The following is a 25,489-nucleotide window of genomic DNA, read 5'->3' on the forward strand; positions in this document are numbered from 1 at the left end:
AAATTCGCGCTGCAGAGGGGTCATCCGCTCCATCCAAGCGGGAATCTGTCTCCTCCAAGGAATCCCCAAAGGACCGTTGGGAGAACCCAGATACGCTGCCCTCATCTACATCAGAGGAGACAGGGTCCTCTAAGGCCTGGAAATCCACCCGAGGGCGTTTACTTCCGGGGGCCTCATCCCATTTATTGGACAAGGGAGCCGGGGCAGCGTTTTGCATAAGGAAGGCCTGATGCAGCAGCAAAATGAACTCGGGGGAGAAACCCCCCAGACTGTGCACTTCAGCAGCCTGGGCCACAGCCCTAGACGCACCCTCAACCGGCGCTCACAAGAACGGGGGAGAACCATGCTGCGCATCCAAAATGGCGTCTGGCGCGACACTCCGCGAAGGAGCCGCGTGGGAAGAACGGCGCTTAACTTTGGCCACTTTTTTGCCGTCGCCCAAATCAAGAACGGCCATAGAATTAACGTCTCCCACCTCAAGGGCAGCCCAAGAAGAAGCCGTCCGAGCAGAGTGGCCGGCCAAGATGGCGGAGGCGAGCAGCGGGGGATGGGCGTTTATGGCGGGAAAAACCGCCGCACCGGAGGAAGAACCGGGACACTGACCGGCCTCCAAACTGACACCCAAAAAGGGCGAATCAGACTTTAAGACCCCCGCATCCCCGCTAGAAGCGCACACGCGGTCCGGGGAGCGATTCTTTGCGCCCTCGCCCTCCAACGCCATAGGCCACGTGCAGACCGATCGGGGAACCCCCTGCCCGCTACAAAAAGGTAAAAATTACCTGCTTCTCGCTCCGAGCTGTAACGAACTGGTATCCCAGTGAGTAGCTGCAATAAACGTTGAAATAAACACCCTTAAGGACGTCCAAAATTTTTTTTTTTTTTTTTCAACGGAGCCAGCGGGAGGGGGGAGAAAAGGAGGGACCTGGCACCACCAGGTTTGCACTTGCTCAAGAAGAGCCCTCAACCCCAGGTACTCAACAAAACCTAAAAATTAGGCTTGGAGACCTAGCCAGAGCTGCTGCTGTGTGTGACCACCACCTGCTGAGACAGAGAACATACTGGGGAGTTTCCGGCAGCACATGACCACATATAGGGAGGCAAAAGCTTTGCTCTCTATCTCCACCTGCTGGTAGATGGACACAACCCACCAGTCTATGGATTGATCAGCATGATGATATGGAATGGGTTTTTCTGCGTTGAGTTTCAGCTGAAATGCATCCGCCCATGTGTGCATGATATGTAGGCTTTGGTTGATGTCGTTGGAGATTTCTTTTAAATCTTGTTTAAATGGGATGTATATCATTACGTCGTCTGCATATATGGTAAAATTATGTATCATACCTGATAATTTTCTTTCCATTAATCATAGCTGATCAATCCATAGACTGGTGGGTTGTGTCCATCTACCAGCAGGTGGAGATAGAGAGCAAACTTTTGCCTCCCTATATGTGGTCATGTGCTGCCGGAAACTCCTCAGTATGTCGATATCAAAGCTCCATCCGCAGGACTCAGCACTTAGAGAATTACACCCACAAAGGGACACTCTGCCCAGCTCACCACCGCCGAAACGGGGGAGGGGAATTAACCCAGCTCATCCCCACACAAGTGGGGGAGGGGAATCCGTCCAGCTCATCCCCGCGGAGCGGGGGAGGGACACCACCCCGCCGATGCGGGGGGATCTGGCTTATCCTGCAACCACAACCGCGGGAGGAGCTGACTGACCCTAACACCGCCGAAGCGGGAGGGGTACAAAGCTGCCCTACAGCCGCACGAAGCGGGAGGGAGTGCCGGCAGAATTTAAGTCTCAATCCAGCCCCGTAAAACGGAGGGGAGAGGAATGCAGCAGCTCACTGTAACACAAACTCGTCTCAACTCTTGAAGGATCCAAGTGAAAAAACTTGAACACGAAGTCCTCCTGAAGTAACTGAAGACTAAACTTGAACCTAAAATTCAACCAGAATATAAACAGTACAGATATCTGGGAGGGGCTATGGATTGATCAGCTATGATTAATGGAAAGAAAATTATCAGGTATGATACATAATTTTACCTTCCATATCATCATGCTGATCAATCCATAGACTGGTGGGATGTACCGAAGCAGTACTCACCCAGGGCGGGACATTGAAATCCCTGACCTTAACACTGAGGCTCCAAACCGGGCCTCCGCCCGAGCAGCCACAGTCAAGCGGTAATGCTTGGAGAATGTATGGGCCGATGCCCAAGTTGCCGCCTTGCATACAGTGGTGGAAATAAGTATTTGATCCCTTGCTGATTTTGTAAGTTTGCCCACTGACAAAGACATGAGCAGCCCATAATTGAAGGGTAGGTTATTAGTAACAGTGAGAGATAGCACATCACAAATTAAATCCGGAAAATCACATTGTGGAAAGTATATGAATTTATTTGCATTCTGCAGAGGGAAATAAGTATTTAATCCCTCTGGCAAACAAGACCTAATACTTGGTGGCAAAACCCTTGTTGGCAAGCACAGCGGTCAGACGTCTTCTGTAGTTGATGATGAGGTTTGCACACATGTCAGGAGGAATTTTGGTCCACTCCTCTTTGCAGATCATCTCTAAATCATTAAGAGTTCTGGGCTGTCGCTTGGCAACTCACAGCTTCAGCTCCCTCCATAAGTTTTCAATGGGATTAAGGTCTGGTGACTGGCTAGGCCACTCCATGACCCTAATGTGCTTCTTCCTGAGCCACTCCTTTGTTGCCTTGGCTGTATGTTTTGGGTCATTGTCGTGCTGGAAGACCCAGCCACGACCCACTTTTAAGGCCCTGGCGGAGGGAAGGAGGTTGTCACTCAGAATTGTACGGTACATGGCCCCATCCATTCTCCCATTGATGCGGTGAAGTAGTCCTGTGCCCTTAGCAGAGAAACACCCCCAAAACATAACATTTCCACCTCCATGCTTGACAGTGGGGACGGTGTTCTTTGGGTCATAGGCAGCATTTCTCTTCCTCCAAACACGGCGAGTTGAGTTCATGCCAAAGAGCTCAATTTTTGTCTCATCTGACCACAGCACCTTCTCCCAATCACTCTCGGCATCATCCAGGTGTTCACTGGCAAACTTCAGACGGGCCGTCACATGTGCCTTCCGGAGCAGGGGGACCTTGCGGGCACTGCAGGATTGCAATCCGTTATGTCGTAATGTGTTACCAATGGTTTTCGTGGTGACAGTGGTCCCAGCTGCCTTGAGATCATTGACAAGTTCCCCCCTTGTAGTTGTAGGCTGATTTCTAACCTTCCTCATGATCAAGGATACCCCACGAGGTGAGATTTTGCGTGGAGCCCCAGATCTTTGTCGATTGACAGTCATTTTGTACTTCTTCCCTTTTCTTACTATGGCACCAACAGTTGTCTCCTTCTCGCCCAGCGTCTTACTGATGGTTTTGTAGCCCATTCCAGCCTTGTGCAGGTGTATGATCTTGTCCCTGACATCCTTAGACAGCTCCTTGCTCTTGGCCATTTTGTAGAGGTTAGAGTCTGACTGATTCACTGAGTCTGTGGACAGGTGTCTTTCATACAGGTGACCATTGCCGACAGCTGTCTGTCATGCAGGTAACGAGTTGATTTGGAGCATCTACCTGGTCTGTAGGGGCCAGATCTCTTACTGGTTGGTGGGGGATCAAATACTTATTTCCCTCTGCAGAATGCAAATAAATTCATATACTTTCCACAATGTGATTTTCCGGATTTAATTTGTGATGTGCTATCTCTCACTGTTACCAATAACCTACCCTTCAATTATGGGCTGCTCATGTCTTTGTCAGTGGGCAAACTTACAAAATCAGCAAGGGATCAAATACTTATTTCCACCACTGTATCTCTTCCAAGGAGACGGACCCGGCCTCTGCCATCGAGGCCGCCTGAGCTCTTGTGGAGTGAGCCTTCAGCTGGATAGGCGGCACCTTCCCCGCGGCCACATAAGCCGCTGCAATGGCTTCCTTGACCCATCTTGCCACTGTAGGCTTAGCAGCCTGCAGGCCCTTACGAGGACCTGCAAACAGGACAAACAGATGATCCGATTTCCGGAAATCATTGGTCACTTCCAAGTATCTGATGATGACACGTCTCACATCCAGATATTTGAGAGCAGAGTATTCCTCTGGGTAGTCCTCCCTACGAAAGGAAGGGAGACAGAGCTGCTGATTCACATGGAAGCGAGAAACAATCTTGGGCAGGAAGGAAGGCACTGTGCGAATAGTCACTCCTGCCTCAGTGAACTGCAGAAAAGGCTCTCGACATGAGAGTGCCTGGAGCTCGGAAACTCTTCTGGCTGAAGTGATAGCCACCAAAAAGACTGCTTTCAACGTCAGTTCTTTCAGAGATGCCCTCGACAAGGGTTCAAAAGGCGGCTTCTGCAATGCTCTTAGCACCAGGTTGAGATTCCACGCAGGCACCACAGAGTGCAGAGGAGGGCGCAGGTGATTAACTCCTTTGAGAAAGCGCACCACATCTGGCTGTGAAGCCAGGGAAGCACCCTTCAGGCGGCCCCTGAAGCAAGTCAGAGCCGCTACCTGGACTTTAAGGGAACTGAGCGACAGGCCTTTCTCCAGACCTTCTTGCAGGAACGCCAGCACTGAAGAAATTGGAGCAGTGAAGGGAGAAAGTGAGCCTGCTTCACACCACGCTGCAAAGATACGCCAAACCCTGGCGTAAGCAGTAGAAGTAGAGCGCTTCCTCGCTCTCAGCATAGTGGTGATGACCTTGTCTGAGAAGCCCTTCTTTCTCAGACGCTGCCGCTCAATAGCCAGGCCGTAAGACCAAAGGGGGAGGGATCCTCCATCACCACGGGACCCTGAAGCAACAGGCCCTGCTCCACTGGCAGCCGCAGAGGATCGTCGACTGAGAGCCTGATCAAGTCCGCATACCAGGGACGTCTGGGCCAATCCGGACCCACCAGGATTATCCGGCCCGGATGCTTTGCCACCCGGTCTAACACCCTGCCCAACATGGGCCAGGGCGGGAACACATAGAGAAGCTCTTGTGTTGGCCACTGTTGGAGAAGAGCATCTACTCCCAGGGATCGAGGGTCCCGTCCTCTGCTGAAAAAGCGCGGCACTTGGCAATTGGCCGATGACGTCATCAGATCTAGGCTCGGCTGGCCCCAGCGCTTCGCGATGTCCAAGAACGCTTGAGCAGATAGCTGCCACTCTCCGGGCTCCAAGGTATGGCGACTGAGAAAGTCCGCCTTGACATTCATGACTCCGGCAATGTGGGCCGCTGACAGCTGTTCCAGGTTCGCTTCCGCCCACTGGCATAGATTCCTGGCCTCCTTGGCTAGAGGGGCGCTCTTGGTACCTCCCTGGCGGTTGACATAGGCCACAGCCGTGGCATTGTCCGACAGGACCCGTACTGGCTTCAACGCCAGTACCGGGATGAACTCCAAAAGCGCCAACCGAATGGCTCTGAGTTCCAAGAGGTTGATAGACCACTTTGCCTCTGCAGGAGACCATAGCCCCTGCGCTGTCCTTCCCAAGCAGTGGGCTCCCCAGCCCGACAAAGAGGCGTCCGTCGTGACGACAATCCACTCCGGGGTCACCAGAGGCATTCCCGCAGACAACTTGTCTGTCTGCATCCACCAGCTCAGCGCCTTGCGCACTGCTGGGTCCAAAGGAAGGCGCACAGCATAATCCTCCGACATCGGAGTCCAGCGCTGCAGCAGAGAGTGTTGTAGTGGTCTCATATGAGCCCTGGCCCAGGGCACTACTTCCATCGTGGCCGTCATAGAGCCCAACAGCTGCACATAGTCCCAAGCCCGAAGAGGAGAGGCTACTAGGAACTGGTCCACCTGAGCCTGAAGTTTGACAATCCGATTGTCTGGCAGGAACACTCTGCCCACTTGGGTGTCGAAACGAACTCCCAGATACTCCAGGGACTGAGTCGGGCGCAGCTGGCTCTTCTCCCAGTTGATGATCCATCCCAGGGAGCTCAAAAGAGCAACTACCCGGTCCACAGCTTTGCCGCACTCTGCATAAGAGGGGGCTCGGATCAACCAGTTGTCCAGATAAGGATGGACTTGTACTCCTTCCTTTCGCAGGAAGGCCGCGATGACCACCATTCCTTTGGAAAAGGTCCGCGGAGCAGTAGCCAACCCGAAAGGGAGGGCTCTGAACTGGAAGTGTCGGCCCAGGACCTCAAAAAGCACGAAAGCGTTGATGAGGAGGCCAGATGGGAATATGCAAGTACGCTTCCTTGATGTCCAAGGATGCCAGGAACTCCCCTGCCTTCACTGCCGCTATAACAGAGCGGAGAATCTCCATGCGAAAGTGCTGAACTTTCAAGGCCCGATTGACCCCTTTGAGGTCGAGGATAGGCCGTACAGAACCTCCTTTCTTTGGTACCACAAAGTAAATGGAGTAACGTCCCTTGCCAAGCTGATTTTCTGGCACCGGAACGACCGCACCCAGGCGGATCAGATTGTCCAAGGTCTGCTGCACTGCCACAGCTTTGACCGGAGACTTGCAGGGAGAGAGTACAAACCCGTCTCTTAAGGGTCGGCAGAACTCTAGCTTGTAGCCGTCTCTGATGACTTCCAGCACCCAAGCGTCTGAAGTTACCCTAGTCCACTCGCCCAGAAACGAGGACAGGCGTCCTCCAATGTGCACTGGGCCATGGACCAGGACCCCGTCATTGGGTACGAGACCCTGGGGGAGGACCGGAGGGCGCACCTCCGGGATGGCGGTCTCTGCGAAAGGAATGCTGCTTGGGGGAGAAGTTCCTCTTGAAGGAAGAGGGGGCAGAGGAGCCCGACTTGCCCGGGCGGTACCGACGGGCTTCCTGAAACCGTCCTCTGGAGTTACCGGGGCGAGTACTGGCCCGAGCTCTGACCTCTGGTAACCTCTTGCCCTTAGACGTGCCGAGATCGGTCACAATTTTGTCTAGCTCGACCCCAAAAAGCAGCTTGCCTTTAAAAGGCAACTTAGCCAGGCGGGACTTAGAGGCGTGGTCAGCAGACCAATGTTTCAGCCAAAGCCAGCGCCGCGCAGAGACTGTCTGAGCCATACCTTTAGCCGAGGCTCTCAAGACATCATACAGTAAGTCTGCCAAATAAGCCAAGCCCGATTCCAGGGCCGGCCAATCAGCCCTCAAGGAAGGATCCGAGGGGGAAGCCCGCTGCACAATCGTCAGGCACGCCCTGGCCACATAGGAGCAGCAAACTGAGGCCTGCAAACTTAAGGCAGCCGCCTCGAAGGACGACCTTAAGGCCGCCTCCAATCTTCTGTCTTGGGCGTCCTTTAGGGCCGTGCCACCTTCCACCGGCAACGCCGTTTTCTTAGTCACCGCAGTGATTAAAGAATCCACGGTAGGCCAAAGAAAGGCCTCCCGTTCACTTTCAGGCAAAGGATAGAGGCGGGACATAGCCCTAGCCACTTTGAGGCTCGCTTCCGGGACATCCCATTGATCCGAAATCAAGGTGTGCATGGCATCATGCACGTGGAAGGTTCTAGGCGGGCGCTTCGTTCCCCAGCATAATGGCGGAGCCAACAGGGGCTGAGGGAGAGACGTCCTCTGGAGAGGAAATCTTCAAAATGCTCATGGCCTGCACTAACAGGTTGGGCAAATCCTCTGAGCGAAAGATCCGCGCTGCAGAGGGATCATCCGCTCCATCCGAGCGGGAATCCGTCTCCTCCACGGAATCCCCAAAGGACCGTTGGGAGAACTCAGATACGCTGCCCTCATCTACATCAGAGGAAACAGAGTCCTCTAAGGCCTGGGAATCCACCCGAGGGCGTTTACTTCCGGGGGCCTCAACCCCGTTATCGGACAAGGGAGAAGGGGCAGCGTTTTGCATAAGGAAGGCCTGATGCAGCAGCAAAATAAACTCGGGGGAGAAACCCCCCAGACTGTGCACTTCAGCAGCCTGAGCCACAGCTCTAAAGCACCCTCAACCGGCGCTCGCAAGAGCGGGGGAGAAACATGCTGCGCATCCAAGATGGCGTCCGGCGCGACACTCCGCGAAGGAGCCGCGCGGGAAGAACGGCGCTTAACTTTAGCCGCTTTATTGCCGTCGCCCAAACCAAGGGCGGCCATGGCATTAACGTCTCCCAGCTCAAGGGCGGCCCAAGAAGAAGCCGTCCGAGCAGAGTGGCCGGCCAAGATGGCGGAGGCGAGCAGCGGGGGATGGGCGTTTATGGCGGGGAAAAACCGCCGCACCGGAGGAAGACCCGGGACACTGACCGGCCTCCAAACTGACACCCAACAAGGGCAAATCAGACTTTAAGACCCCCGCATCCCCGCTAGAAGGGCACACGCGGTCTGGGGAGCGATTCTTCGCGCCCTCGCCCTCCGACGCCATAGGCCACGTGGAGATCGATCGAGGAACCCCCTGCCCGCTATAAAAAGGTAAAAATTACCTGCTTCTCGCTCCGAGCTGTAACGACCTGGTGTCCCAGTGAGTAGCTGCAATAAACGTTTAAATAAACGTCGAAATAAACGCCCTTAAGGACGTCCAAATTTTTTTTTTTTTTTTTTTAACGGAGCCAGCGGGAGGGGGGAGAAAAGGAGGGACCTGGCGCCACCAGGTTTGCACTTGCTCAAGAAGAGCCCTCAACCCCAGGTACTCAACAAAACCTAAAAATTAGGCTTGAAGACCTAGCCAGAGCTGCTGCTGTGTGTGACCACCACTTGCTGAGATAGAGAACATACTGAGGAGTTTCCGGCAGCACATGACCACATATAGGGAGGCAAAAGCTTTGCTCTCTATCTCCACCTGCTGGTAGATGGACACAACCCACCAGTCTATGGATTGATCAGCATGATGATATGGAATATTGATTTTCAAAAACAACTTAGAATAAAGACACGCACGGATTTAGCTTTAAAAAGTATTGCATTAACCGAGGACTTACATCATTACCAACATTGAGAAGATTAACAAATTATTTCACCCATGAAAACTCGAACTAAGCTAAGTAGCTGATAAACAAAAAAGTGGAAAAATTATATATGATTATTAGTGTTTAAGGCTACTATTAGTTGGGAGGCAGTGTGTGCAATGATGTCAGTAAGGTGTTTTCATACCTCTCGAGCCTTCGAATTACTGTAATACACCAAAAAACTGAGCACAATATGGTACTATATACACTGAGCATATAAAAAACAACAAAAAAATTTTTTTCTTAAAAAAAAAAACTAAAAAAAAACTAATTTTGGTTTCTGATATAGTTCATTAATTACATTTTAACTGCCAGACCCTCAACCATTCTTCTAATGTTTGGACATACCTTTTCATTGTTTCTACTCCCTTCAGGGTATCCACTGTATTGGCTATCTTCATGTCATCCGCAAAAAGGCAAACTTTTCCTTCCGACCTTTCAGCAATATCTCTCACAAATATATTAAACAGAATTGGCCCCAGCACCGACCTCCAAAGAACTCCACTGCTCACCGTCCTTTCCTCTGAGCAGATTCCTTTATCACCACCCTCTGCCACCTGTCGGTCAACCAGTTTCCTATCCAGTTCACTACTTTTGGTCCTAAGTTCAGCCCTCTCAGCTTACTCACGAGGCCTGTTGAATTTCACAATATTTTTTTAAAAATTTAAGACATTAACAAAAAGGAGGAACTTTGATAACTATTCAAAAATAGAGAGGACTCTGTTTTTATCCATTTAAATGCCAGTCAGCCAAACAACTATTTAAAAAGAGAACACCATATAAATCTGACCATCACAAGATGAAAATCATTAAAAAAAAAAAAAAAGTCTATCCTTAAAGACTTCTCAGTGAAATCACAATATAAACATCAAAATTTGCTTTTGTATACACAAAGTACTGCTTTCACCTCTGCACTGTTATGCCAAGAATATCACACATTAATCACAAAATTACATAAGTATTGCCACACTGGGACAGACCAAAGATCCATCAAGCCCAGCATCCTGTTTCCAACAGTGGCCAATCCAGGTCACAAATACATGGCAAGATCCCCAAAAAGTTCACTACATTTTATGCTGCTTATCTCAGAAATAAGCAGTGGCTTTTCCCCATTTTAAAAATGGTCTATGGACTTTTCCTTTAGGAAGCTGTCCAGACTTTTTTAAACCCTGTTAACCTAACCACCTTTAACACATTCTCTGGCAATGAATTCTAGAGTTTAATTTACATGCTGAGTGAAGAAACATTTTCTCCGATTCATTTTAAATTTACTACTTTGTAGCTTCATGGCATGCACCCTAGCCCTAGTATTTTTGGAAAGAGTAAACAAACGATTCGCATCTACCCGTTCCACTCCACTCATTATTTTATAGACCTCTATCATATCTCCCCTCAGCCGTTTTTTCTCCAAGCTGAACAGCCCTAGCCACTTCAGCCTTTCCTCATAGGGAAGTCATCCCATCAATTTATCAATTTCATCGTCCTTCTCTGTACCTTTTCTACTTCCACTATATATTTTTTGAGATGAAGTGACCAGAATTGAATACAATATTCGAGGTGCGGTCGCACCATGGAGCGATACAAAGACATTATAAGATACAAAGACATTATAACGTCCTCATTTTTGTTTTCCATTCCTTTCCTAATAATACCTAATATTCTATTTGCTTTCTTAGCCGCAGCAGCACACTGAACAGAAGGTTTCAACGTATCATCAACGACGACACCTAGATCCCTTTCGTGGTCCGTGACTCCTAATGTGGAACCTTGCATTATGTAGCTATAATTCGGGTTCCTCTTTCCCACATGCATTACTTTGCACTTGCTCACATTAAACGTTATCTGCCATTTAGACGCCCAGTCTCCCAGTCTCGATAAGGTCCTCTTGTAATTTTTCACAATCCTCTCACGATTTAACGACTTTGAATAACTTTGTGTCGTCAGCAAATTTAATTACCTCACTAGTTACCCCCATCTCTAAGTCATTTATAAATATGTTTAAAAAGCAGCGGTCCCAGCACAGACCCCTGGGGAACCCCACTAACTATCCTTCTCCATTGAGAATACTGACCATTTAACCCTAATATCTGTTTTCTAACTTTTAACCAGTTTTTAATCCACAATAGGACACTACCTCCAATTTCCTCTGAAGTCTTTCATGAGGTAGTTTGTCAAATGCCTTCTGAAAATCCAGATACACAATATCAACCGGCTCCCCTTTATCCACGTTTGTTCACCCCTTCAAAGAAATGTAATAGATTGCTGAGGCAAGATTTCCCTTCACTAAATCCATGTTGGCTTTGTCTCATTAATCACTGGCTCCCGCTCCAGGAACGAATTGAGTTCAAGATCTGCACAACAGTACACAAAATCATTCACGCAGATGCCCCACTCTATATGCTAAACCTAGTGGACCTACCGCCCAGAAACACCAAAAGATCGGCTGCAAATTCCTCAATCTGAATTTCCCCAGCTGTAAAGGAGTGAAATACAAACAGGCTTATGCTACGACCTTTGCGTACAAAAGTACACAGCTCTGGAATGCGTTACCCAAGACCCTGAAAACCATGAACAAACTAACCAGCTTCCGCAAAGCTTTGAAAACACACCTCTTCAACAAAGCTTACAAAAGTCAACCTCAATGACACATATCATCCCTTAATCGACCCAAGCATACCAAAATTACCTCTCACACAACCTACCCAACATCTAAATCCTCTTCTACCCCAGCTTTTGATCAACTGTATTTAAATCATGTATTGACTTTATCATAACCTTACTCTGTAAGCCACATTGAGCCTGCAAAAAGGTGGGAAAATGTGGGGTACAAAGGCAATAAATAATAATAATCCATGCTTTTGAATATGTTCTGTAATTTTGTTCTTTATAATAGTCTCTACCATTTTGCCTGGCACCGACGTTAAGACTCACCGGTCTATAATTTCCCGGATCTCCTCTGGAACCTTTTTTAAAAATCGGTGTTACATTGGCCACCCTCCAATCTTCCGGTACCACGTTCAATTTTAAGAATAAATTACATTTTACTAACAATAGTTCCGCAAGTTCATTTTTCAGTTCTATCAGTACTCTGGGATGAATACCATCCGGTCCAGGAGATTTGCTACTCTTCAATTTGTCAAATTACCCCATTACATCCTCTAGGTCTACAGAGATTTCATTCTAGGTCTAGGTCCTCTAGACACACACTCATATACACTTCCCAGCCTAACCTCAATACTTTCTCCCTACCCTGTTCCCATCAGTCTCAGAACCTCCCTTGTACTGAAATTGTTAGGAAAGAGGGTATTACAGAATGAGAGAGGGACAACTGCACAGCTGCTGTTCATGTTTGTTCCCACCAGTCTCTGAGCCCTCACCCTATCCCAAGCAGTCTGTCACTTAGCAACCGCAAGAAAGCTATCTGTCGCTTAGCAACAGCAAGAAAGAACTTTCCGGCCTGCACTTAATGGATGGAGGTATTGCTCCCCTCCCCTGAGTGCCCCGTGAACCGAATCGCTTCAAACTACACAATTGCCTTGGGAACGTTGGGTAGAATCTGCATGCCAGGTTTGGTGGCAATAGTTCTTTGGGGGCTGGAGGAGTTTGGACACGGACAACACACGTGTCTGATTTATATATATAGGTGACATTTCTCCCTTCCTTCTATACAAAATTTTGTAGACCTAGGATCCATCCACTTCAAAAATTTTAAGGGGACAGGGACACACACTCAAACCACATGCATATCTTACATGAAAACTGACAATCCCCTCTCACCTGCCCATTTATGACTCCCAACTTTGAAAAGTGGGGAAATTTCCCCAAGAACCCACCTTCATACAAAGTTTGATGGAACTAGGTCTAGCGGCTTCAAAGTATTGGGGAGGGAAGAAAGGAGAAGACACGTTACAATTAGGGGAATAAAGAATCTTCATTACCATTGGTAAAAACAGTGATTTAAAAAATCTCTCTATATAAAACGCACCTCCAACGTTCTAATGAAGCCTCTCTTAGCAAGGTGAAGGGGGTGAGATCGCATTGTGTCTGCCCCGCCCACGCGTCAAACGTGATGACGTCGAGGGCGGAGCAATGACACTCAATCAATCGCATCGCTCGGCAGCGAAGCGTCAGGGAAGGAGGCGGCGCTCCCGACGTCTAGCCTTCCCTTCCATGTGTTCCGCCTTCTTCTGACGTCAAGGATGACGTCAAAAGAAGGCGGAACACAGCGAAGGGAAACCTACACGTCGGGAGCACCGCCTCCTTCCCTGACGCTTCGCTGCCGGAACCGCCACGGAGGTAAATTTAAAAACAAGAAAAAAACAAAAACACGCATGTTGGGGGGAGAGAAGAGGGTGGCCAGTAAAGTACAACAATGGGAGCGGGAGGGCAGGGGAGAAACGACAGCATGGATGCGAAGGGGGGGTGGGGGAGAAGAGGGCGGGCCAGGCTGGGACATGGGAGAGAGAGAAGCATGGATGCAAGGGGGGGTCATGGAAGGGAGAGAGGGGACTTGCTGGAAAAGGATGAATGGAGGCGGCAGGGGACAGAGGAGCATGGATGGCCATGGATTGGGAGGGCAGGGCTCAGGGAGAGAGGGCAATTGCTGGAAAGGGATGAATGGAGGGGGCAGGGGACAGAGGAGCATGGATGGGCATGGATTGGGAGGGCAGGACTCAGGGAGAGAGGGGAATTGCTGGATAGGGATGAATGGAGGGGACAGATGGGCATGGATGGATATGGATTGCAGGGCAGGCCTCAGGGAGAGAGGGGTATTGCTGGATAGGGATGAATGGAGGGGCCAGGTGACAAAGGAGCATGGATGGGCATGGATTGGAAGGGCAGGACTCAGGGAGAGGGGAATTGCTGGATAGGGATGAATGGAGGGGACAGATGGGCATGGATGGATATGGATTGCAGGGCAGGCCTCAGGGAGAGAGGGATATTGCTGGATAGGGATGAATGGAGGGGCCAGGTGACAGAGGAGCATGGATTGGACTCACACTTTCACTCTGACTCTCAAACAGTCACTCTCACATACACTCTCCCAAACATACACACTCCGAGGAAAACCTTGCTAGCGCCCGTTTCATTTGTGTCAGAAACGGGCCTTTTTTTACTAGTATTTTTCTATAAACCAACATTTGATGTTAGCACAAATTATTCACTGCATAGAACATTAACGTGTTATCTTTGCAAGTGCTTTCTTAATATTACAAAATTTTATGTGCAACTTAGAGATGCACAGATAGTGTTGACCATTTTACAGAACAGGGAATCTGTGATTCATGCTAAATATGTATTGGCTAACCCATTTGCTGAATTCTGAACATATTTCTTACCGTTTAAAATCAAAGAGAGGCAAGGAGACTTGACCCAGCAACTCTGGTCCCTTTCTTTGTTTATTGGTGTCTGGGGAACTTCCACTACTTTGATTTAATATTCCAAACAGAGAAAGATGTAAGATTGATTCTAGTGGTAACTGTGAAATTTGTATAGGAAAAATTATCCTGTATATAAAAAAAAAAAAACCACAACATTTATATAGGTAAAGTTCACATTCACATATTAAAAGAAGTATGTTTGAATTACATTACAATTATTTAAAAGTTTTAAGTCCACCAGACTTCACCCACCCCCACCATTATATATACTGCCCAAAAACAGATTGTGTTGCATTGAATTACTTTTGCAAAGATATCTTCCTACCTAGTACACCGTTCCTACATTAAGGTGGTTTCCTGTGTTACTGGAGCAGCAGCTAATGGACATTACTCCAGCAGGAACTGATCTTCTAGCTTTAAAAGAAGGTTGTCAAGCTTCCATTAGTTAAGGTAGTGTTTCCTAAGTCCTGAAGTACCCCCTTGCCAGTCAGGTTTTCTGGATATAACAATGAATATGCATGAAATTGATTTGCATACAGTGCCTCTATTATATGCAAATCTCTTTCATGCATATTCATTGTGGATATCCTGAAAACCTGACTGGCAAGGAGATACTCCAGGACCAACTTGGGAAACGCTGAGTTAAGGTACTCGCTTCTACTTTATTGAATTACCTTCCTCTTGACATCTGGTTGGAGACTTCATTCAAAAGGTTTGAAGCAAGCCCTGAAGACTTTTTTTTTTAAACTAAGGCATTCTCTCCAGACTGATTGGTTTCTCAGCAATGCTCTGCAATTCATCTTATATACCCTATCTCTCCTTTAGTTAATAATCTTCTATAATTTTTAATTCATAATTTACTATTATGATGTAACCTAGGCCACCTTTATGTTTTTCCTGTTTTTCTGACCCCTTCTTTTCCTTTGCTTATTCTATAAATGCTTAGATAATTATATTGATGGGCTATATATGAAATAAAAATGACTAATGACCAATAAGATCAACAGTTTCAATACAGATTGTGGCACAGGGGACTTTCAATAGCCTGGAGCTCTCAGCAGCTTTTTCATCCCCAATACTGCACACAACTGTCACTGTCTTTTCCTTATGAAATTTAGTAAATCACAATTTAAACACATGCACTGGCAGAAATGATCCTTTGATAGGTGAAGAAGAAAGCATTTTTGTTTTCCATACTCAATGTATTCAGAAAAGCTCACAAGAGACAAACCTTCTAAAGTAGTCAACACCCACCATCACAAAGTATGCTGCCTAATCAATTTATTACTGTAACATTGTACATGTGTTTAAAGCCATAATTGCGTGTTTTCATCTATATCATCTTTATGGTACTTAATACCTTAAGCACCAACTTTAGAGCTTGATTTACTAAAGCTGTTTTCCCATTCTTTGCTTATGGGAAATAAGCTCAGGAAATCAGACCTTAACATATTTGCACAGAAGACTATACAATATAAAGGACTTGTTAAGATAAGAAGTAGCTGTGTTAGTTATTTTTTCGCTGTCATTTACCACTCTATTATTGTGAACCTGAGTACATATGTTCAGGGTGTACATATTTTTTTTAATGTATGAGTTTAACCATGTAAATTTGTGAAATAAAAATTAAGGGGTCAATATTCTAAAGTGTTTAACCAGGCAGGAGAAGCTTCTGCTTTGCAGGCAGTGCTGCTGAATACTGCCTGTGACTGCCCAGGCACTGATCAGTTGGTTCCAGGGCAGTCTGGGGGCAAAGCTTTGGCAGAGTCAACACTTAACCAGTTGGTGGTGAGATTTAATCTGCTAACCGCGTAAGCAGATAAAGTTAAGAGAGCAAAAAGGTTATCCTAATTTTATTCACCAAGCTAACTGCGCACAAGTCTGAATAATTGGCCAGAGCACGGTTAACTTCATATTCAATGCTGGTGCCCAGATATGGTATTGAATATCCAGGCTTAGTTCAACCCAGCAGCTATAAACAGCTTAAAATCTGCTGACTCCTAAATGAAAATAAAAGTGAAAAGCCAGCCACTGTTTACTCAAATACAAAATATGAATTTTGCAAGAATTTGGACTATAGTTTTCTGTGGTCCCATGAAGACTGGCATCTTCGTACTCAGTCTATTTAGGACATTACATGAAACAAAAGCTTAATTTGAGTGAAAGGCAAACAAAAAGACTCAGGATATTTAAAAGCAAGTGAAGTGGTTTACTTGTAAATAGGTCAACATAGAAACATGACGGCAGATAAGGTCCAAATGGCCCATCCAGACTACCCATCCTCAGCAACCACTATCTCCTCCTCCCCCTAAGAGGTCCCACATGCCTGTCCCATTCTTTCATAAATTTAGACACAGTCCTTGTCTCCACCATCTCTACTGGGAGGCTATCCCACACGTTCACCACCCTTTCAGTGAAAAAGTATTTCCTTAGATTACTCCTGAGCCTATAAACTTTTAGCTTCATCCTATGCCCTCTTCATTCCAGAGTTTTCCTTCATTTCCTGTACATTAATGCCATTGAGGTATTTAAACATCTCTATATCTCCTCTCTCCCACCTTTCTTCCAGAGTACACATACTGAGATCTATAAGTCTGTCCCCCATACACTTTATAACCGAGACCACTAACCAATTTTGTAGCCACCCTCTGGACTGACCCTATCCTGTTTATATCTTTTTGTAGATGCAGTCTCCAGAATTGCACACAGTATTCTAAAGGGGGCCTCACCAGAGACCTATAAAAGGGAACCATTACCTTTCCTGTGGTTTCTCCACAGACAGCAGGATAAATCAGCCACAGAAGTGGGTGATGTAGTCTGAGAACACAGAATAAACTAGAACAGGTAATGGATTTAAAACAAACTGGAAAAACTTTTGTTTTTCACTCAACCGAGATAAGGAATTTTTTTGCCAAAGGATGTGGTGAAGGTATCTAGCATAGCGGGTTTTAAATGGGGCTTGGACAAATTTCTAAAGGAGAAGTCCATAAACAATTATTAATCAAGTAGACCTCAAAGTTTACCCATCATCCTTAGGAGGAATATGAATGAAATGGATTTGTTCTTTGGGATCACAAGAGTTCTTACTGACCCAGACTGGCTACTGTCAGAGACAGTATGTTGGTCTGACAGAGCAGAATTTTCTTGCACATGCACAGGAGTTTCCAGTGTCCCTGCGTGCATCTCTTAGGTGGTTTAGCTTGCACTCTGGAAGTTGTGAAAAGGGATTGTGTGACTAATTTATCCCATCTATGGAGAACCCTTGTTACAGGTATGCAACTGCTTTCTCCATCAACAAGTAGGATGAAATTAGCCACACAAATGGGGTCTGCAGATATGCACAAGAGAAGAAAAAAAGATGGCATGTGTGGTACAGAAACAGCTGTAACAAAAGTTCTGGCACCTCTGGTCAAACTATTTCACTGAATCCCTAAGAGGCCCTTTTAAAGGGGCCTAAGAATACTTCTAAGCTAGAAGAGCTCTGCAATGAAAAGTGAAGAAAAAAAATAGACATTTAGCTGGCTATAAAAAAAACATAAACCATTTGGCAAAATTTATTTCTTCCAACGGGCCTAAGAATATTTCTAAGCTGGAGGAAGTGACGTCACTGGGCGACATGGCAGCCTAGCTCCGAAGCTCCGTCTCCCAGTGCCAGAAATAAGCATTTAAAAGCACATAACCGAGGTTGCAAGCAGGAGAAAAAGGTGAAAAAGGCTTGTTCATACTCCCCTCCACTAGAATCGGCGATGAGCAAAACCCCAGTAACGTGCAAGAAAGAAAACGAGAGGTCACAGGAAACCATGGAGGGAAAGATCGCCAAACGTCCTGATTCCCCAGAGCGCGCCTCACCGTCTGATTCCGATTCGGCTCAGTCCCTGGCAGAATCACGCTACCCGCCCTCCAATAAAGGTATATCAAAAGAGCTGCGGCAGTTCCTTTCAAATATTCATGCAGAGATTAAGCACTCGAAGGACGAAATCCTAGAACGTATGGATTCCTTAAGCACAGACCTCCGTGAGTTGGGGGGGGGGGCGGGTGGAAGATGCGGAGATAAAGCTGGAGGAGCATGCAGAGACACTAGCTAAACAGAACGACCTGCTGCATGCCCTGGAAAAACAGAATCTGGACATAAGAGTACAAGATTGACGAGTTGGAAAATAGAAGAAGGCGGAATAACCTCCGGTTTCGCAGAGTCCCGGAAGGGGGAGAAACGGAAGATGTCCAGATGATCGTACAAACCATGTGTGCCACATTACTGGTCAGAAAAAATCCGCAATCAAGCGGAGAACTCGAACGCCCCATGGGAAAACACAGATATAGGTAAAAAGTGGGATGTTTGACCACGGAAATACAAATCCTGGAGACAATATCATAAAAACTTCTTTATTGAAGAAAAGACTTGACACAACTGTTGTGTTTCGGCCTACAGGCCTGCATCAGGAGTCTATAAAAACATAAATCAAATAAATCTTTCAAACAAATACATATACAGAATCAAATAATCAAATAAAACATTCAAATAAGTAATAAATATACAATAAGAGGTCAACATATAATATAATAAAATACAATAAAAATCATGATAATAAATAATGATGAACGTAAAGTCTCTAAGTGACGTATACACAGATTATGCATATGTGGGATGTTATAATATCACCAAAAAATTACACAAAATGGCCGTGTAAATAAATAAATAATTGTAAGAGGGACTAATTATAGGAAGGACTAAACATTCAAAACATGTAAAAATAGATCATACTATCTTAAAATACATGCATATATGAAGGACAATAGATAAAATATCCATGAGCCATTATATGGAAACCTATCCTGCTTATAATCGAACGAGAAAAACGCCCAAGTTCTGACCTAAATCGGGAGATGGACGTTTATCTCACAAAAACGAATAACGCGGTATAATCGAAAGCCGAACTTGGACGTTTTCAACTGCACTCCATCGCGGAAGCATACAAAGTTGACGGGGGCGTGTCGGAGGCGTGGTGAAGGTGGGCATGGTTATCACCCGAACAGAGATGGGCGCCTTTCACCGATAATGGAAAAAAAGTATGCGTTTGTAGCTAGAATTTAGGGCACTTTTCCTGGACCCTATTTTTTCACGAATAAGGCCCCAAAAAGTGCCCTAAATGACCAGATTACCACCAGAGGGAATCGGGGATGACCTACCCTGACTACCCCAGTGGTAACTAACCGCCTCCCACCACAAAAAATGATGTTTCACAACTTTTTATTTTCACCCTCAAATGTCATACCCACCTCCCTGGCAGCAGTATGCAGGTCCCTGGAGCAGTTGTTAGGGGGTGCAGTGGACTTCAGGCAGGTGGACCCAGGCCCATCCCCCCTACCTGTTACAATTGTGATGCTTAATGCTTAGTCGTCCAACCCCCCCCAAACCCACTGTACCCACATGTAGGTGCCCCCCTTCGGGCTATAGTAATGGTGTAGACTTGTGGGCAGTGGGTTTTGAGGGGGATTTGGGGGGCTCAACACACAAGGGAAGGGTGCTATGCACCTGGGAGCTCTTTTACCTTTTTTTTTTTGTTTTTGTAAAGTGCCCCCTAGGGTGCCCGGTTGGTGTCCTGGCATGTGAGGGGGACCAGTGCACTACGAATCCTGGCCCCTCCCACGAACAAATGCCTTGGATTTATTCGTTTTTGAGCTGGGCGCTTTCATTTTCCATTATTGCTGAAAAACAAAAACGCCCAGCTCACAAATTGTCGAATAAAACATGGACGTCTATTTTTTTTGAAAATATGGTTCGGTCCGCCCCTTCACGGACCCGTTCTCTGAGATAAACGCCCATGGAGATAGACGTTTTCGTTCGATTATGCCCCTCTATATACACTAAAGCATATCATAAAAGCAACATCATATAACTACGCGCACAGATTATGTTGAAACAAAGAAGACATGCAGAAGTAAAACATGCTGTCTTCAGAATGCAAATATAAAAGACTTTGAATAAAAAAAACAAGTAAAAATCATACAACCAACATCATGTATACAGGAGAAAACGTAAGACCAATATCATATATAAACAAAAGAAGGAAAAACAAATAAAATAATATGCATGAAAAAGGAACGTGGTGTCAACTAGTGTATGTATGTGGTGGTGCCTATACCTGTGCGCACCATATACAGCCATTTGAGAAAAATATACTGTTGCCATGGCTATTTTAAAGACATTGGACAAAAAAAGGAAAAACCATGCAACATAAGAAAACATATAAAAATGTATATATATGCCAAAATATATATATAAGAATATATATGAAAAATGTATATGGTAAACGAAAGAAAAATGAAAATAAAAAGGGGGTAGAGGGAAGGGAAGAAAAGGAAAAAGCTGAAAGAAGAAGAAGTGGGGGTCACCAAAAAGAGGTGTGGTAAGGACGTAGAAGATAATATGTGCCCAAATTGTACCTTACAGCTGTGATGGAGCAAGAAGCACATGAAATGTATAGAAAGTTAAGAAAGCAAACTGCCTGCCTCCCGTGAATACCATAGAAAATGAAACAGAGTTTGTACATAGAGTGTATGGTATACACATATTATGCCTTACAGTTTTGATGAAACAAGGATTGCGCGAATTATATTTAAAATGTATTTTAAATAGACGGAGCAAGTACCCACCTATCGCTATGACGTAGCGTATATGAATCTGTTGAAACAGAAAAGCAAAACACAACAAAATCCTTGTTAGAAGGGGTGAAACAGCACGCTAAATTAAGAGCAAAGGAAAAAGAAATGGAAGGTGTAAAAATTGAAAAAACTAACCTGAAATGCCTGAAACACAATTTGGTCCATGTGATGAACCAAACGTAAAGTGATTGGCTATATTACAAAAGTGGTCTGCAACAAAAAAATATATATAAAAGCAGCATTAATGAAAAATGGAGGGGAAAGAAAAGGAAAAGGGGCTAAAAAACTCTTTAAATACAGCGAAGCATGAGAACCAAATGAATAACAAGGAAAACTATGGAATACCTTGAAAAAGACCTTTCATGGTAAGCTTGTCCATAGCGGGTCACTAGGAGCGCAGCATGGAACATGAAAAATTTTTTCAGACTGATAGTGTGTTTTAAAAAGGAAAAAATGGCACCAAAAAGGAAATGACATCAGAGGTCAAAGGGCAAGAACGAAAAAGTCCATAAACAATGCTTGAAACCTACACAAATAATATATAAACATAAAAGGAACCTGAGTCTCTACGCTCAAGAGAAACCTTATTGAAACACTAGATGAATAGGTGAAGTACTTCCTAGGTGAAATGTCAATCCTAGAACATAACATATAAGAGGATGATGGTGCATGTGGAGGGGAAAGAAAGACTACTGAGAAATGACAACCTTAGAAAATGAATAATGATTCTTAAAGATATATTGATCATTTAAAGACCCAAAAAAAGAAAAAATAAATGAATAAAAAGCAAAACTAAATAAAAAAAGGCTGAAACAGAAATGAAAGAAAAAAAGATGAAAGAAAAGAAGGAGAAGAAGAAAGAAGAAAAAAGAAAAGGGGAGAGGAGGAACAAAGGGGAGGCGAAAAAGGAAAAAAGGATAAGAAGGGGGAGAGGGCAAGAGGGGAAAAAAGAGGGAGGACATAGGAAAAAAGAGCAATAGACAAGCAGAATAGAGGAAGTTGGGAAGAAAAAAAGGAGGAGAAAAAATATATATAAGAAAAAAAATATATACATATATATAAATAAAAAAAGAAAAAATTGTGGAACAGGATGGAATCCTGTGCGTATAATCTTGAGGAAGTGCATACATATGTAAACCAGAAAAAATAACTATATATATGAAAAAAAATTATAATGAAAATAAAAACAATATGGTATGCCAAAAATGCATATTATTTTGTTTTTCCTTCTTTTGTTTATATATGATATTGGTCTTACGTTTTCTCCTGTATACATGATGTTGGTTGTATGATTTTTTACTTGCTTTTTTTAATTCAAAGTCTTTTATATTTGCATTTTGAAGACAGCATGTTTTACTTCTGCATGTCTTCTTTGTTTCAACATAAGCTGTGCACGTATTTCTATGATGCTGCTTTTATGAAATGCTTTAATATATATAGGTTTCCATATAATGCCTCATGGATATTTTATCTATTGTCCTTCATATATGCATGTATTTTAAGATAGTATGATCTATTTTTACATGTTTTGAATGTTTAGTCCTTCCTATATTTAGTCCCTCTTACAATTATTTATTTATGTACACGACCATTTTGTGTAATTTTTTGGTGATATTATAACATCCCACATATGCATAATCTGTGTATACGTCACTAAGAGACTTTACGTTCATCATTATTTATTATCATTATTTTTATTGTTATATTTTATTATATGTTGACCTCTTATTGTATATTTATTACTAATTTGAATGTTTTATTTGATTATTTGATTCTGTATATGTATTTGTTTGAAAGATTTATTTGATTTATGTTTTTATAGACTCCTGATGCAGGCCTGTAGGCCTAAACACAACAGTTGTGTCGAGTCTTTTCTTCAATAAAGAAGTTTTTATGATATTGTCTCCAGGATTTGTATTTCCGTGGTCAAACATCCCACTTTTTACCTATATCCGCCACATTACTGGGCCATGAGGTGGGAGAGGCACCTGTAGAACTAGACAGAGCGCAAAGAGCACTTGGCTCACGTAAGGAACAGCAGGTGCGGGATATCATTGTGCACTTCCATAAATACAAAGTCAAGGAGCAGATCATGCAACAAGCACAGAACGCGCAGAACCTTGAATTCGGAGGGGCCAAGACATTGGTGTATCAAGATCTGTCGCAGTATACACTGCAGCAGCGTCGCCAGATAAAACCAGCCTTGGATATCCTAACTAAACATCAGCTGCAGTACAGATGGGGTTTTCCCTTTTCTCTGAACTTCACTCTGAAGGGAAGTAAATATCGAGTGCAATCGCTAACGGAGGCATGGGAAGCACTGCACGAAGCGGAGTTGGTGAGCTCCATTGTTCCTCCGGGAGAGCTCACGTCCACGACGAGAGCTAAGCTACAGGGATGGCAGCGAGTATCGGGACCGGCTCGTCATGGTAAATCAAAGACATGAGCAGACTGGGCTGAGCTAAGTGAGCGAACGAGGGACTGAGCATAGAGACTTTTGTTATGATGTCTTAAGTATTGAAACTTTTGCCAAAGGAGATGCGAATGGACTGGGGACCATAAGCTGCCTGTTCTAGAATTGTGAGAGATATGTGGATGTATGCATGAATGGGTATGTGAGAGAAGTGCGGATGATGGAAGTGTTGGCGGTATACTGCCTTGAAACCTAGGGGGTATTGGCGGGTTGTGGGGGGAGGGGTAGGGACAGGACGGAAGCATGCAGAATGAAGGAATATATAACGGGCGGGGGAGATAAGGAGCTGGCATGCTGGGGGTGTGGTGAATAACTTCCTCATATCCCACCTGGGGGTTTAGTGCTCCTGGTTGGTGTAGCTGTAGGGGATGGTAAGGGGGGAAAGTGGAAGGGGGTGGGGAGGGAGGCGGGAGAGGTTAGGGGGTAGGGATGTCATCTCGCTGTTACAGAACTGTGCCACTCACATGAGAACAGGAGGTTTGCTACAGGCTGCTGACCTAGGCTACTACTACTACTATTTAGCATTTCTATAGCGCTACAAGGCATACGCAGCGCTGCACAAACATAGAAGAAAGACAGTCCCTGCTCAAACAGCTTACAATCTAATAGACAAAAAATAAATAAAGTAAGCAAATCAAATCAATTAATGTAAATGGGAAGGAAGAGAGGAGGGTAGGTGGAGGCGAATGGTTACAAGTGGTTACGAGTCAAAAGCAATGTTAAAGAGGTGGGCTTTCAGTCTAGATTTAAAGGTGGCCAAGGATGGGGCAAGACGTAGGGGCTCAGGAAGTTTATTCCAGGCGTAGGGTGCAGCGAGACAGAAGGCGCGAAGTCTGGAGTTGGCAGTAGTGGAGAAGGGAACAGATAAGAAGGATTTATCCATGGAGCGGAGTGCACGGGAAGGGGTGTAGGGAAGGACGAGTGTGGAGAGATACTGGGGAGCAGCAGAGTGAATACATTTATAGGTTAGTAGAAGAAGTTTGAACAGGATGCGAAAACGGATAGGGAGCCAGTGAAGGGTCTTGAGGAGAGGGGTAGTATGAGTAAAGCGACCCTGGCGGAAGATGAGACGGGCAGCAGAGTTTTGAACCGACTAGAGAGGGGAGAGGTGACTAAGTGGGAGGCCAGCAAGAAGCAGATTGCAGTAGTCTAAACGAGAGGTGACAAGGGTGTGGATGAGGGTTTTGGTACAGTGCTCGGAAAGAAAGGGGCGGATTTTACGGATGTTGTAAAGAAAGAAACGACAGGTCTTGGCGGTCTGCTGGATATGAGCAGAGAAGGAGAGAGAAGAGTCAAAGATGACCCCAAGGTTTCGAGCTGAGGAGACAGGGAGAATGAGAGAGCCATCAACAGAAATAGAAAACGGGGGGAGCGGGGAGGTGGGTTTGGGGGGGAAAATGAGAAGCTCGGTTTTGGTCATATTTAATTTCAGGTGGCGTTGAGACATCCAGGCAGCAATGTCAGACAAGTACGCTGAAACTTTGGTTTGGATGCAAGGTGAGATATCAGGGGTAGAAAGGTAGATTTGGGAGTCATCAGCATAGAGATGGTAGGAAAAGCCATGGGATGAGATTAATGAACCAAGGGAAGAAGTGTAGATAGAAAAGAGGAGGGGACCAAGAACAGAACCCTGAGGTACGCCGACAGGCAGAGGGATAGAAGTAGAAGAGGATCCACCAGAGTGAACACTAAAGGTGCGGAGGGAGAGGTAGGAAGAGAACCAGGAAAGGACAAAGCCCTGGAATCCAAGTGAGGACAGGGTATCGAGAAGTATGCTGTGATCGACAGTGTCAAAAGCAGCGGAAAGATCAAGAAGAATGAGGATGGAATATTGACCTCTGGATTTAGCCAGTAATAGGTCATTGGAGACTTTAGTAAGCGCAGTTTCGGTTGAGTGGAGAGGGCGAAAACCAGATTGTAATGGGTCAAGAATAGCATGTGAGGAGAGAAAATCAAGGCAGCGGCGGTGAACAGCACGCTCAAGTAATTTGGAGAGAAAAGGAAGGAGGGAGATGGGTCGGTAATTAGAGGGACAAGTAGGGTCAAGTGAAGGCTTCTTAAGGAGAGGCTTTCCTAATAT

The 25,489-nt window shown here is 45.4% G+C and overlaps 1 protein-coding gene across 1 annotated transcript in view; it reads right to left on the reverse strand.

The window, feature by feature from the left end:
* Positions 1 to 25,489, reverse strand: part of PIK3C2A (phosphatidylinositol-4-phosphate 3-kinase catalytic subunit type 2 alpha) — a 564,057-nt gene that overhangs the window by 257,513 nt on the left and 281,055 nt on the right. Inside the window, 1 exon segment of the mRNA XM_030201063.1 lies at positions 14,232 to 14,399. Coding sequence (XP_030056923.1) covers positions 14,232 to 14,399 — 168 coding nt within the window.

This window comes from Microcaecilia unicolor, chromosome 4, assembly GCF_901765095.1.
Source record: "Microcaecilia unicolor chromosome 4, aMicUni1.1, whole genome shotgun sequence".
Lineage (NCBI taxonomy): Eukaryota > Metazoa > Chordata > Amphibia > Gymnophiona > Siphonopidae > Microcaecilia > Microcaecilia unicolor.